Below are 15,490 nucleotides of genomic sequence, written 5' to 3'. Positions count from 1 at the left end.
AATTCGTTAACAGTAACCTCTTTTGACAATCCAGAATAACACTGTCTGTGGAGCAAGTGTCAATATGTGACACAACTTTCCCTTTACCCACTGACTCTTTGGCAATTCTTCACAACTGAATATTAAAAATGATTACTGATGATAACCTAGAGGTTGTGGAGCCAGTATCAGTCAAAATATGACATAACATGATTATGGTTCTCCTAACTCTTGGGCATATACTTTGCCAGTTACGAGATATCTGTATTTATTCCAGGTGAATATTGTCTGTTCACTTTATTTAATGATTCTCAATGTTTGAGAGACGAGCTCCTAACATTCGATTAGATTTATTTTTTTCACTCATGAATACAGAACCATCGTAAACCATATGAATAACCATCTCGTTTTGGTTCTAACTGGTACCACGTGGTCCAGTTCTCTTTCTTAAGTCTTACGTTTCTGCACCCAAAAATCGTTTCAGCTTTCACTCGAAACGTAAAGAACATTTCCGATGTTGATTCAACAGAATTTCGTAGACGTTTTATGTTTCTTTCGTTGTGCTTGAATATCTTTGTTAATTAATAGTGATTTTAGTTTCACAGCAACCAATTTAAAATTCTACTAATATTCTGTTTAAGTGGGCTGCCCATGTTTTTACCTTGAATTACATAAGTGAATCTAATCACTGATTCTTTGGTACACTTTACGGTTAAGATCTCTTTAGTAATGTCTGTTAAATTTTCTTTCTATCAGCACTCGACTCGTGATACTTTCTTATAACAATTTATGTCAAACACAATAACTGGTAACTAGTCTTTTTCTGGTGTGATAAACTAATCAGATTTTTTATTACTAGAGATTTCATGTATACAGTAAGTCAAAATAATTTATTTTTTATCCTCAATATGTTTGCCTTGGATGAAAACCTTTAATCAAGTCGAATATTTGTCTCTCTGTTTTCCTGTATCCATCTGTTATTTTCGTTACGGGGCCGATAAAAACGGGAGTTGGGATTAATTTTGTTTGGTTATTGATTCAGGATATGATTACAGCAGCAACTGGAAGTTGGTCAGAAATGTAATAAATATATCTAAGAAAAAAAAAACGTAACCGTCCATGTACATGTAGTCCTAATTTCAGGTGAATTCTTCTTGGATATTACAAACAGTTGGACACCTTGTATTATAGTATTAAATATATAAATATATATACATACACACATGTATATTCACAACATGATTAAAATGTGTTTTTAAAACAAGTTTTTAGAATCAAACACTTGCTTACATTTAAAGACAGTAGACTACATAAAGAGCATTCATTGGTTGTTCACGAATTTGCACGCTCATGTGCGGCGCTTAACACGTGTCAGGGACACTTTGTGCTAAGATTTGAGAATACGTCTAGTTATAACAATTTGCAATACCGACGTAATTTTTAGCCATCTATAATGTTACTGATACAAAACTGATCGAAACTTTAGCCGTGTTCAATGTGAAGTGATAAAAACCGATTTAACCTTTAGCCATTTATAATATCACTGATACAAAACCGATTTAACCTTTAGCCATTTATAATATCATTGATACAAAACCGATTTAACCTTCAGCCATTTATAATATCACTGATACAAAACCGATTTAACCTTTAGCCATTTATAATATCACTGATACAAAACCGATTTAACCTTTAGCCATTTATAATATAACTGATACAAAACCGATCTTATTTTTAGTTGTTTATAATGCTACTGATACAATACTGATTTAATTTTTAGCCATCTTTAAAATTCTTGATACAAAACAAATAAAAAAACAACTTAGGATAACAGACCTTAAGGTCCAGTATGGACCAACATTGCTCAACCGTTTCAGTTTTAAAAGTAGTTTTTTCCCCGAGGTTTATAGTAACTTTTTAGATCTCGTCCGTCTGTACATTTAACAAAAAAATTAAAACGCCTACACTTACTTGTAATGGGCTGCTCTCTGCAGACATGACAGTGAAGCCAACAATGTCGCTAAAGTAAACAGTTACACAATCAAAGGATTCGGCTTCCACTTTGTTTCCACGTTTCAACTGTTCAGCCACGTATCTGAAGTGCAGGAAGATAATACACGTGATTTATCATTCGATATAAAATCCACATCACGTTTTTAGAAAGCGAAACTGTGGCAAGTACACCAGTTCTGCTTGTGTGTCACGATGGTCACTCACATTCTTTGTAATGCCAGAATATTTATAAGTTCTAAGTTATTAGACACACGCAGTAATTTTTAACGAATATCCATATTTAAAGTGGCTCTGCTTGTTTTAAAGGGGGTGGGAAAGAAAAATACGGTATCGTAAATTTTATAAGAAAGATGAGTTAAAATTAAGTTAGAGCTACCCTTTCTCAGTAACAGAGAGTTAAAATTATACCCTTTCTAAAATATTTTCTAACGTAATTAAATTTGTTGTGAAAAATAGCAAAAACTCTTGAAACTATATATAGACAGTCGCATAAATATAAATATTTTTACATATCGATGAGTTATATGGTAATATACATAAATGTGCACTTTTATTTCTTGTTTGGGCCTGTTTTATTAATTACTTGTTTGGGCCTGTTTTATTAATTACGTGTTTGGGCCTGTTTTATCAATTACTTGTTTGGGCCTGTTTAATTAATTACTTGTTTGGGCCCATTTTATTAATTACTTGTTTGGGTCTGTTTTATTAATTACTTGTTTGGGTCTGTTTTATTAATTACTTGTTTGGGCCTGTTTTATCAATTACTTGTTTGGGCCTGTTTTATCAATTATTTGTTTGGGCCTGTTTTATCAATTACTTGTTTGGGCCTGTTTTTTAATTACTTGTTTGGGCCTGTTTTTTCAATTGCTTGTTTGGGCCTGTTTTTTAATTATTTATTTGTGCCTGTTTTATTAATTACTTGTTTGGGACTGTTTTATTAATTACTTGTTTGGGCCTTTTTTATTGATTACTTGTTTGGGCCTGTTTTATTGATTACTTGTTTGGACCTGTTTTATTACTTACTTGTTTGGGTCTGTTTTATTAATTACTTGTTTGGGCCTGTTTTATTAATTAAAGTGACATTTATCATAGGTTTCGATTGCTGTTTTCAGGTAGTCCTTATTTCATTTTGTCTAACTCTTTATTTATTGATTTTCTATATATTATATTATATCATTATATATTTTGACTACGAGGATTATTATATTTTTGCATTTTAGCTGAGTATACATTTATATATTTAGGACTAACCTAAATCTAAGCTTTCGGAACCATATGGGTCCGGCATGGTCAGGCGGTTAAGGCACTCGACTCTTAATTCTAAGGTCGCTTGTTCGAATCCCCGTCGCGCCAAACATGCTCACCCTCTCGGTCATGGGGACGTTATAATGTTACGGTCAATCCCATCAATCCCACTATTCGTTGGTAAAAGATTAGCCCGAGAGTTGGCGGTGGGTGTTGATGATTAGCTGCCTTCCCTCTAGTCTTACACTACTAAATTAGGGACGGCTAGCGCAGATAGCCTCGTGTAGATTTGCGCGAAATTCAAACCAAACTAAAAAAGAACCAAACCTTATGAAATATTATTGGGATTACGGCCAAACATTTCGCTATCAGCGAAGATACCGAACTGACAAATCTATGCATTCTATTCTTTACAAATAAGAACATAAGAACAACTTATGAAATATGCTACACTTATTGTTGGAGAAATTTAAGACATTATTTATACCATTTTAGTATTACTTTTCTATACATATACCACTATTTGTGTGTTTGTAATTAAACACAATGCTATACAATATGCTATATGTACTCTGCTCATTTTGGGTATCGAAACCTGAATTCTACCATGGAAGTCTGAAAACATTCCGTGTATGTAATATTAGGGCCAGGTAACAATAACAACTAGAATTCCAAACAACGAAAGCTTTTCTTACTGAAGTTGGTTAGATCATGGTTACACTTATTTCACTCACAGAAACTTGTAAAGTGTAGAAAACAGAGGTGTCATTGAAAGAGTGACAGCAGCGCCCCCTCTCAAGCCCAGGAGTTTTGAATTGCAGTATTTGTAAGACACCTCTAACTACGTTGGATTTATGCACACAATTGCAGTATTTGTAAGACACCTCTAGCTACGTTGGATTTATGCACACACACAAGTTGAATGGAAGAGTTGAAGATAGGCCAACCTTCTTCCCCTTCAAGCCTTTTGTGAAATGACATTCCTGGTAGACAGGTGTATGGTTAACTACAATTGTGTAAGATATGAATCTCAGACGTTTGACTTAATTTTCTAAACATAGTTATCCTAAAGGGCTTGTAAAATTACGTTATAACATACATATTTTTCTTTACTTTATTTTAGGAACGCCCCATAGTGGCACAACGGAATGTCTGCGGACTCACACCGTTAAAAAAAATCAGATTTTGACAGCCGTTGTAAGCACAGCTCAAATATTACCCATTGTTAACTTTGTGCTCGATTCCAAATAAACAATATTTTAGGAACATTGGATCATATAAGTATTTTGTTCGAGTCCTTTAAGAAAGACGAAAAAGGAAAAAATAGAAATGTTAATACTCTATTTGTTTTGTATTTCATATAGATTTCTGTTATTAGCTACGTATCACTAAATGTTAATACTCTATTTGTTTTGTATTTCATATAGATTTCTGTTATTAGCTACGTATCACTAAATGTTAATACTCTATTTGTTTTGTATTTCATATAGATTTCTGTTATTAGCTACGTATCACTAAATGTTAATACTCTATTTGTTTTGTATTTCGTATAGATTTCTGTTATTAGCTACGTATCACTAAAAAGAAAGAAAACCACACCTGGGCAACATTTCGTGTAACAAAGCTTCTGTTTTCTTTTTTTCTTCTATGAGCTGGTCAGTTCGTTCATCGACGAGTGCTTCCAGGTTATTAGCGTATTTCTCCATCATTACCAACATATTATCAAATATATTAGGCTTCCTGTTGGAGGATAAGAAAACAAGAAAACGTTTCGCTTATCCGCGTGATCACAAAGATTTCACTTATGTCGTTATGTTCCACGTGCATGTGATTCATTGTATTACAGTATTATTTTGACAATGATTTGGACCAGGAAAATACGTGATAAGTGGCCCAGAAACGGAAAACCATCAAAATAAAATTACATTAGAACGAAATCCTTGCCTTATGTTGATTATTTACTGTACAATAACTTACATATTTCTGTATCTATGAGGCACTTCTTTACAATTTTGTCTATTTATTTTATGATGCGTCTGATATTAACATTTATTCATTTTACATCATATAATATTCTCTGCTTCAAATCTTTGACCTTATTTATATTCTCAGATTTCCGTAACATATACTTATAATAAGATACGTCACCGATCGATAGAGGTGTTTCCAAAATAGAAAACCAAAATGGCGCCAAATATAAAATATTTAATGAGTCATGTTGAGAATCTAATTGTAATACAGGACTTGTATTACAATGAGAACATGAAAGAATACAACAGTTAGTTGTTTCACTAGTTATAAACAAGTTCCAGTTCAACAGTTTTACACGTCTTCAAATTACCTTCAAACCACAAATATAACTTCTGAATACACTTCTAATATATGTTTACTACCAGACGCTGCAAAATTTGTAGGTTTGATTTATCTTACAGGTTAGAAGACTTTTCACACTTTGCAAAATTTGTAGGTTTGATTTATCTTATAGGCTAAAAGACTTTTCACACTTTGCAAAATTTGTAGGTTTGATTTATCTTACAGGCTAGAAGACTTTTCACACTTTGCAAAATTTGTAGGTTTGATTTATCTTATAGGCTAGAAGACTTTTCACACTTCGCAAAATTTGTAGGTTTGATTTAACTTACAGGCTAGAAGACTTTTCACACTTTGTAAAATTTGTAGGTTTGATTTATCTTACAGGCTAGAAGACTTTTCACACTTTGCAAAATTTGTAGGTTTGATTTATCTTATAGGCTAGAAGATTTTTCACACTTTGCAAAATTTGTAGGTTTGATTTATCTTACAGGCTAGAAGATTTTTCACACTTAAAAACAGCTAAAAATGAAACAACAATCAGTGTTAAGTTTACGATAAGTTTTGTATTTTTTAGAAAAAGGCCTAGCTCTCATACAAAACACAACAAACAACACAGAGGTTTAATAATGTTGTCGTCAACGTTTTTGTTACAGTTATTACAAAGTTAAAAATTATCCAATAAATTAGGGGAAATAAAAATAAGTACAGACATCTCTGTTTCCAAAATATTTTTGTTGCTGCAACATTAATGCTTTCTAAATAAAATTTTAAAGACGAGGTGAGGTGTCTATGTAAATGTATTAAACAATTCGCTCATAGTTGGCGAATCGCTGAATCGATTGTCACCACATTTGGCTTGTATTCTTGGAGTCTCAATAGTGAGTTAAATCTTTGGAGTCGAACCTTGGGGTCTCTGGTTTTTCCTATGCGTCGATTGGGTACGCCAGCAAGTTATTTGATACTTGTCGAAGACATCAAAGACAATTTTTAAATCTTTAATAATAATAACATGCAACAACTGAATATTGTATATTTCAGTTTCATTTCCTGCTACATAGTTTCAAAACTAAAATAATAATGACAATACAACCTACATTCCCTTTCTCATTGGTCTAAGTTTGGTTCGAATAGTTTTGAAATCTGGCCTCTCTTCTGGGTTTTCGGCCCAACATTCTTTCATACACTCTCTAGCACAATCGAAAACACAGTCTAATGATTCCGGTGGTGGCCGGAACGGAGGGCTTGGTTCTCGCTGCATCACTCTTTTAACGATTTCTGAAAAATAAAAATGAAAATAATCAAAATATTATTACTGACTTATTAACCCATTCGTCCTCGACGGGCTTATTAACCCATTCGTCCTCGACGGGCTTATTAACCCATTCATCGTCGACGGACTTATTAACCCATTCGTCCTCGACTGACTTATTAATCCATTCGTCCTCGCCTTTAATATTTCCATCTTTCATATAGCAACATAAAACGTTTATTTTACTAGTGATATATGATGCTTGTTGTTCCTTTCTAAGTTCGAACTTTGTTCTCTCATGCGTGAAACATTTATGAAACGACCAGTATGTGCTATTAATTGTTATTTGGTTAGAAACCCTTTGTCTTGTCAGATTGGACTACTTTGTACACTGAGAACAGTCTGTGTATGATGCGTTGCTCGGTTGATGCGTGTGTGTAGAGAGATGTGGTCTACATATGGTGGTAGTGTACAATGTTGCTCAGGTTCGTTCTAACGATGGTCAGTTATAATGAGATTCGGTAGTTGTGCTGACATTTGTAACAATAACGCATCAGTTTCCGATAACATGGGTGAAGTGTATTGGTGCGATTTTGTGGTGGCGAAACTCTTGTTCATCAGGATAGAACAGCACTGTGAATTTGACCTGGTCAAAACAGACTTCAGCCATTCGCTTGCTGCTGTTTGGACTTATAGAGGTCTCCAACAGTCCAACTCACATGAATGTTTGTCCATCATGTCACAACCAAAAAGCTCGCCGTGTGGGGTATTTGTTCACTAAAACCATGTTTTTTATTTGTACTTGTAGTCGGTCTAGCTATTCATAAGATATGACAAGCATTGTAACTTTCTTGGAATGATTGCTTGTTTGTTTATTTGTTTTCTGAAGTTCGCACAAAACTACTCGAGGGTTATCTGTGCTAGCCGTCCCTAATTTAGCAGAGGGAAGACAGCTAGTCATCACCACTCACCGCCAACTGTTGGGCTACTTTTTTTACTAACGAATAGTGGGATTGACCGGAACATTATAACGCCCCCACAGCTGAAAGGGCGAGCATGTTTGGCGCGATGGGGATGCGAACCCGCGACCCTCAGATTACGAGTCGCACGCCTTAACCCGCTTGGCCATGCCGGGCCCTCTTGGAATGAAAGAGTTCGATGCAGTCGAATCCTGACCAGTGGTAAAAGAATTGACCAATTTAGATAAAGTTGTACATGTGTGACAGTCTTACAATCCTAGCCAAATATCTATTCCTTAAATCAGTCAACGTGCTCAGGAACAATCTGTCATCACCATCTCTGAGGTCTAATTACAGATATCTTTCAATAGCTCCTTATGGAGACTAAGACCATACCTAATAACAACGTTACTGCTCGTAGCATGTCCCAGAATGGGTCAGCGGTAAGTTCACGGACATTAAAATTGAGGTCAGACTCCTTTCGGTGGACAGAGCGTAGGCAGCCTATTGTGTAGTACTGCGTTAAAAGCGACAAGAACAGATAGATACTTCAAATCTCTTCTTTAAAAAACTCATTTGGCTTTCTCGCTGTATTGTGAAAGAACTATAATACTACTACGTGAAACTAAAGCAATCATACGACACGCCGTAAGATCAGCCTAATTAAAATATGCCATTAAAGAGAGTGTATTTTCAGTATTTCAGTAAAGTTTCTAATGAAGACGATAAACTATTGAGTGTATACCAAAAAACGAGATATTATTGAAGTAACAAATATATGTTTTAAACATTACTTAACTTTCACATTGATTTCTGAATTGCTCTCAAAGAATAATAATATTATAAACGAACTTAATAACAAGTATGTTATGCAGTATGCTATAAAGATTGGTGTCGTAAGATATTTCTTGTTGTTAAATAGGGAGCTGTTTAATGAACTATCTGCGTTATTTTCACCGTTAGTTTCAAGCTCTGAAATTTAGTGTTATATGCCTCACGCTTACTGCTATACTAATAGGAAGTACATAACTTTAACTGAGTGGTTGAGTTGATTATTTTTAAACTTAATGTTAAACAACGGGTTGTCTGCGCTGTGTTCATCGCGAGGAATCTAATCTCAGATTTTATCGTTATAAACCTTTAAGCTTGCAACTGAACAAGCGGGGATATAATTGAATGAGGAAGTTGTGGTTAGATATTTTAGAGGGCGTGGACCGATATTTACAAAACAATGGTAGCATAGTTTGACTTTGAAACAGAAATCTCCTTGGAAACTCTTCTACAGAAGAATAAGAGTAATAACCTACTCTTATCATACAGATTTGTTATCAATGGAGACTTGGAACTTTCAAGATAGGCTTGTTTCTTGTGCTTATTGAAGCTGAGAAATAAAGGAATGTGGATCAGTTTGGGACACAAGGACTATCAAGAAACGGACTTGTAATAATTTGTACCCAAGCTGTAGTAAGCAAAGTGGGAAATCTTGTAACAGTTTGGAATCCACAAATAGTAAGATCAATGGCGAAAGCTGTCCACGTATCCAAGGTAACACTATATATCATTGTCTAAAAGGAGTTTCACCTACAAATGCAACACAAGTCATGTTTCACAAGTTGTTTCCACAACATAGCCATTCAAAGATTGTGTATATATGAAGAGAGCTGGAAAATGAGACATGTATTCATGTTATTCCATACAAAGACGTAATAGTCATGTAGTTTGATGCAGTTCCTATGAAGTTCTGTAGAAATGTAATTTTCGAAACTAAGAGAGATCGTGTAAGATCTGTAGAGTAAAGAGTTGTGCTCTTATTATAACAACTTTACAATGGAGCCTTTTGCAATGAAATCGCCCTGCAGGGCTAACATCAAAGTGCATGGTCATCATGCAGAGCATGACTGAACGCAGGGACTTGGGACTGTAACAAAGCGGGGAGGCTCTAAAGTAATTTTAATATAAGTACTTAATAATAAATCACTGAAACCGTCACTCTACAGGTTTGTAAACAGTTATGGAAACTGAGAGGAAGAAGGGTAAAACAAGCAACTACCATAGCAATGGTAGTTTATCATATGAAAATGAACTTTACCAAAGTAGGATATTGATACTTTCAATTGTGACTGGTGGTCACCCAACCAACCAGGAAGTGATACAAAATTATGAATCCGATAAAAATCCAGTAGTAAAAGTAGGATGATTTCATGACTCTAAAAACTAGAATACCAAAGGAGAAACATATAGAAGTCACAGTTTTGGCTGATGGAGGATATTACAGACGAAGAGTTGTGACAAAACTCCAAGTTTAAAGGAGCGCTACGTAAGACATTGAAGAAGGTTCGTGAAATTGGCACAGAAAATAATACAGAAACCGCTGGATATAAGTGAATAGACGGCTAACTCTGAAAGAATACAAGTTTATTCTGGTGTTATATATAGAAATGACAATACATGAAGAGTTTGATAGTTGGTTCCATTGGTTCTGTGCAGAATAACAAAACCACATACACATTGTTCGTACAGGGTTGGGAATCCTGGCTTGCGAGATTGCACATTATTCTTGGCATAAAATTTGCATAAGGAAATTCATGTAAGTGAGTTTACTGGGACACTATGACAGAAATGATTGAGGATAGCTCTGGTGATTAGTGAGGTCATGTCAAAGTGATTGGTGAGGTCATGTCAGAGTTGAGAGTTCTTAATTATCTTTCCATTTTTTCCCATGCCAGGGGTTTCCTGTTTACATATGTCACGATATTTTACTTGAATATCTTTTCAACAGGTATATACGCCAACATATATCTTCAAAAGAAGAAGATAAGTGAATATTTTTTCAAAGAAGAAAATCCTGTAATGCTTACTAAAGAGAGTATATCAAGTATCTTTCTCAAAGAGGGCTTTACAAGTACCCCTTTCAAAGAGGGCGTGACAAGTATCCTTTGTAAAGAGGGCTTTACAAGTACCCCTTTAAAAAAGGGCGTTACAGGTATCCTTTCAAAAAGAATGACATATCTTTTTGTGGAAACATGACGATTTTCCTTAAACAAAGCCAGGATATCAAAACCATGCTGAATAACTTGTCTCTAGTTGTGTTGTATTGACCCATGGCACATAAACGATTTTTATGTTTACAGTGATTTCTTCAGCGTTAAAGGAAAGAAAATTAGAGTCACACGTCAGATTGTGTATGGATGACTTTGTTTTTGGTGTTTTTTCTCAAATATTCATCCAAGTGATTTTGAATACATGAAGAAATATCTATGTGCATGCAAAATCTGTTAAATTTTAAACAAATAAAGAATCCGATGATTTAACAGATTATTCTGTTGCAAAGTGTTTTGTTTTAATGTTAAATAACATGCCTTGAACTGAAGAATATTTAACATGTTTTAAATAATTTAATTCTGTGGATTTAATAAACATAAAACTGAAGCATAACTATGATTGGTTGTTTGGTTCGAATTTCGGGCAAAGCTACACAAGGGCTATCAGCGCTACTCGTCCCTCATTTAGAAGTGTAAGATTAGAGGAAAGACAGCTAGCCATCACCATCTACCGCCAACTGTTGGGTTACTCTTTTACCAACAAATAGGAGGATTGACCGTTACATTATAATGCCCCCACGACTGAAAGGGCAAATATGGACGTGACAAGTTTCAAAACCAGTGACCCTCAGATTAGGACTCGAACACCCTAACCACCTAGCCATGCCAGGCCAGTCATAATGATAATGTACATCCACTTTGGTTCGAAATATTTAATCATATAAGCAAGATCAAACTTACCTGATGGTGTCATGTCAGTTTTTCCATAGGGTCCATTCCTTCCTAACACTTCGTAAAGGATGATTGCAAAAGAATATACGTCTCCACTCTGTGTGCCGCTAGATGGCGCGTCAGGATTTCTCAGCAATTCTGGGGCGCGCCACAAGAGACCTATAATAAATCAAACTGTTTTATTTTTTGTTTTATCAAGGCTACAATGAGATGATACCTGCTGTGTCTTCTGCGGATAATTGAACGAATTGCTTTTCCATAAAGATAAAATATTTTTAATGTTTCTGACGGCGATTTCACAAGGTTTCTGTTTCAGTTCTCAACAGTGATTCAGCTAAAATTTTACAAATTCGTACTGTAAGGGAAAATGTTTTTTGTCTCTGATATGCAAATGATACAACATAGTCGTTGCCAAAACATTCTGACATCACAAGATGTTAACCAATAAACTGGAAACAGTAAAGAGTAACCAACAAAAATGTCTGAAAGCTCAGAGGTTATCCATGAAAATGGCCTGGCATGGCCAAACGCGTAAGGCGTGCGACTCGTAATTCGAGGGTCGCGGGTTCGCGCCCGCGTCGCGCTAAACATGCTCGCCCTCCCAGCCGTGGGGGCGTTATAATGTGACGGTCAATCCCACTATTCGTTGGTAAAAGAGTAGCCCAGGAGTCGGCGGTGGGTGGTGATGACTAGCTGCCTTCCCTCTAGTCTTACACTGCTAAATTAGGGACGGCTAGCACAGATAGCCCTCGAGTAGCTTTGTGCGAAATTCAAAACAAACAAACAAACAAATCCATGAAAATACAATTAACAAACAAACTGAAAACAATAATGGATAGCTAACAAAAAGGCATGAAAAGCCGTCCTGACATGGCCAGGTGGTTAAGGCAATGGACTCGTAATCTGAGGGTCGCGGGTTCGAATCACCGTCACACAAACATGCTCGCCCATTCAGCTGTGGGGGCGTTATAATGTGACGGTCAATCCCATTATTCGTTTGTAAAAGAGTAGACCAAGAGTTGGTGGTGGGTGGTGATGACTAGCTGCCTTCCCTCTAGTCTTACGCTACTAAATTAGGGACGGCTAACGCAGATAGCCCTCGGACAGCTTTGTGCGAAATTCAAAAGAATACTTTGAAATTCAAAAGAAGCCTGAAAAGTCAAAGTTTACACACGAAAAATAAAAAGCAAGGTAAATTAGAAGAAAAATGAAAACGATAAAATAAACTAATCAAAACATATTACAGTAAAACTAAACCTTCTTATGACAAAGGACATTTTTGTATACTGTAAAAATTAGTATTTATAACCTCTTATAGGAAACTTCGTCATGATCTTTGATACTGATTTTGAAGCCAACAAAATGTGTAAGGCTTAAACTAAATTATCACTCATGTCTCGGTTTGTCTCTGATTGCTAGTAGTTTTGCCAGATTTCATCGCACCTGTTCCGGATTTGGTGAGAGCAGAAGGTATATTTTCTGTCACAACACGGATTTCCAAGTGGTTCGACAGCCAAAACGTCTGAATTATAGTTTCTGAGCACAGTGGGATTTACCGTCACATAACGCCCCTACGGCTGAAAGGACGAGAATGTTTGTTGTGATCGGGATTCAAACCCGTGATCCTCAGATAATGAATTGAGCACCTTAACCACAATAGGTAAACTGACTTACGTGTTGTCATAACAGCGTTGTTTCAGATGATAAAAGTTAAGACATGCGTGTTTCTGTTTTATAGACAAATGTGAGATATAAGAACCTTACCCTGTAAACATTGTAAACATATGACTACTTTCTTAATATAGACTTTTCTTTTAGAATGAATTAACTATAACTGTATTAGTTAATTAATAACAGTATTAATTAACTATAACTGTATTAATTAACTATAACTGTATTAATTAACTAATAACTGTATTAATTAATTATAAGTGTATTAATTAACTAATAACTGTATTAATTAACTAATAACTGTATTAATTAACTGTAATGGTATTAATTAACTAATAACTGTATTAATTAACTATAACTGTATTAATTAACTATAACTGTATTAATTAACTAAAAACTTAGTACTAAAAATGTTTAAGTTGTTATTATTTTATCGTCTTTTTTATGATAAATTAAAGTCTTAAGTGTAACTGATTATAAATGATTGTTTGTTTGTTGTGAATTTCGTGCAAAGCTAATCAAGAGCTATCTGCGCTAGCCGTCCCTAATATCAGTGTAAGACTGGAGGGTAGGCAGCTAGTCATCACCACTTACTACCAACTCTTTTACCAACGAATAGTGGGATTGACCGTTATCACATTATAACGCCTTCACGGCTGAAAGGGTGAGCATGTTTGATATGACGGGGTTCGAACCCGTGACCTTCAGATTACGAGTCGAGTGCCTTGATCCACCTGCCCATGTCGGGCCTTATAAATTATTTAATTAAATCAATAATTAATTAATTAGTCTTAAATGTTATTTGTATGACAGTTTGATTATAAATTACTTAAATAATTAAAAGTGACTTAATTAAATATATACTCTTCAAAAAAAGAGACGCAAAAGGCAAAATTTGAGACATATTCTTAACAAGTTTATTCCGGGTAGTTCTGTATGACATGTGTGAAACTTTGCACACTCACTGCAAAGTCTGCAAAGGCGAAGTCCACACTCACTAGTTGAAGTTTAACGTCACTCAACGTCAATAACGAGTATGCCCCTCGTGAGCATCAATAACTGCTTGGCATCTTCTGCCCATGGAAGCGATGAGATGACGAATCACATCCTGTGGAATGGCTGTCAACTCAGCCTGCAAAGCTGCTGCAAGCTGGGGTAGAGTGTGCGGTTGAGGTTGTCGCCGTCGCAGACATTGGTCCAACTTGTCCCAAAGATGTTCGACGTGGTTTAAATCTGGTGATCTGGAGGGCCAGGGAAGAACGTTGATGTTGTGGTGTCTCAAGAAGACAGTGGTGAGTCGGGCTGTGTGAGGACGGGCGTTGTCATGTTGAAAAACGTCGTTGACGTTCACCATGATGGATTGCACATGGGGCCTAAGAATCTCGTCGACGGTTACGTACGGTCTTATCGGAAATCCTACGCAGTTCTGGTATGGTTGAGGCAGTAGACGTCGCAGTGGTGGTCCTATCCCGAAGGTGACGTAACCGGATGTAGCGATCTTGTGCGGGCGTGGTCACACGAAGTCTGCCAGATCGTGGACGGTCACGATTTGATCCATGTTGTTGGTGACGATTCCATAGCCTTGTGATGGTGCTTGGGTGGACGTTCACAGCTCTGGCAACATCTGATTGAGATTCGCCTGCTTCCAAGCGACCAATGGCGTTGTTGCGTTGTGCTTCAGTCAGTCTTGGCGTAACTGTATTGCGTGTCGGTGGCTTAACACTGAACTATGGAAACCGAGAACCTGTCACTTTTATAGGGATTTTGCACATGTTGCACTTGCAGAACATGCAGATCTCTCAAACAAATTTATTGGACACGAATGCGTTTTGGAGAAAAATCCGATGTTTTCCTCCGTTTTCAAAGTGCACAACTTTTATTGTCATTTTGGTCTGACAATCAGTGCCTTAACACGTGTAACATCACATACTCTGAGCTTGTCACGTTATTACATATATTTCTCTTTAAAATAACAAAAATATCCCTTTTGCATTTCTTGTTTTGAAGAGTATATAATTAATTAATCTTAAATGTCTTTATTATGATAATTTGATGATAAATTATTTAATTAAGTATATAATTAATTAATCTTCAATGTCTTTATTATGATAATTTGATGATAAATTGCTTAATTAAATATATAATTAATTAATCTTAAATGTCTTTATGATAATTTGATGATAAATTGCTTAATTAAATAATTTTAAGTTATTTAATTAATATTAGGCGTCCTATTTAAGACGATTAATTATAAATTAATTAGTATTTCTAAAAGATCTAAAAGATAC

The 15,490-nt window shown here is 35.5% G+C and overlaps 1 protein-coding gene across 5 annotated transcripts in view; it reads right to left on the bottom strand.

The window, feature by feature from the left end:
* The window catches only part of LOC143224772 (guanylate cyclase 32E-like), a 159,813-nt gene that overhangs the window by 26,249 nt on the left and 118,074 nt on the right, over nucleotides 1-15,490 (bottom strand). For all 5 annotated transcript variants that reach the window (XM_076453044.1, XM_076453045.1, XM_076453048.1 and 2 more), the window contains 4 exons: nucleotides 11,541-11,690; nucleotides 6,645-6,825; nucleotides 4,837-4,977; nucleotides 1,951-2,074 (listed from right to left, as the gene is read on the bottom strand). In XM_076453044.1, coding sequence (XP_076309159.1) covers nucleotides 1,951-2,074; nucleotides 4,837-4,977; nucleotides 6,645-6,825; nucleotides 11,541-11,690 — 596 coding nt within the window. The remainder of the gene's footprint in view (nucleotides 1-1,950; nucleotides 2,075-4,836; nucleotides 4,978-6,644; nucleotides 6,826-11,540; nucleotides 11,691-15,490) is intronic.

Source organism: Tachypleus tridentatus, chromosome 9 (assembly GCF_004210375.1).
Source record: "Tachypleus tridentatus isolate NWPU-2018 chromosome 9, ASM421037v1, whole genome shotgun sequence".
NCBI classification, from domain to species: Eukaryota; Metazoa; Arthropoda; class Merostomata; order Xiphosura; family Limulidae; genus Tachypleus; species Tachypleus tridentatus.
This window is presented reverse-complemented; position numbering and strand designations above follow the sequence as displayed.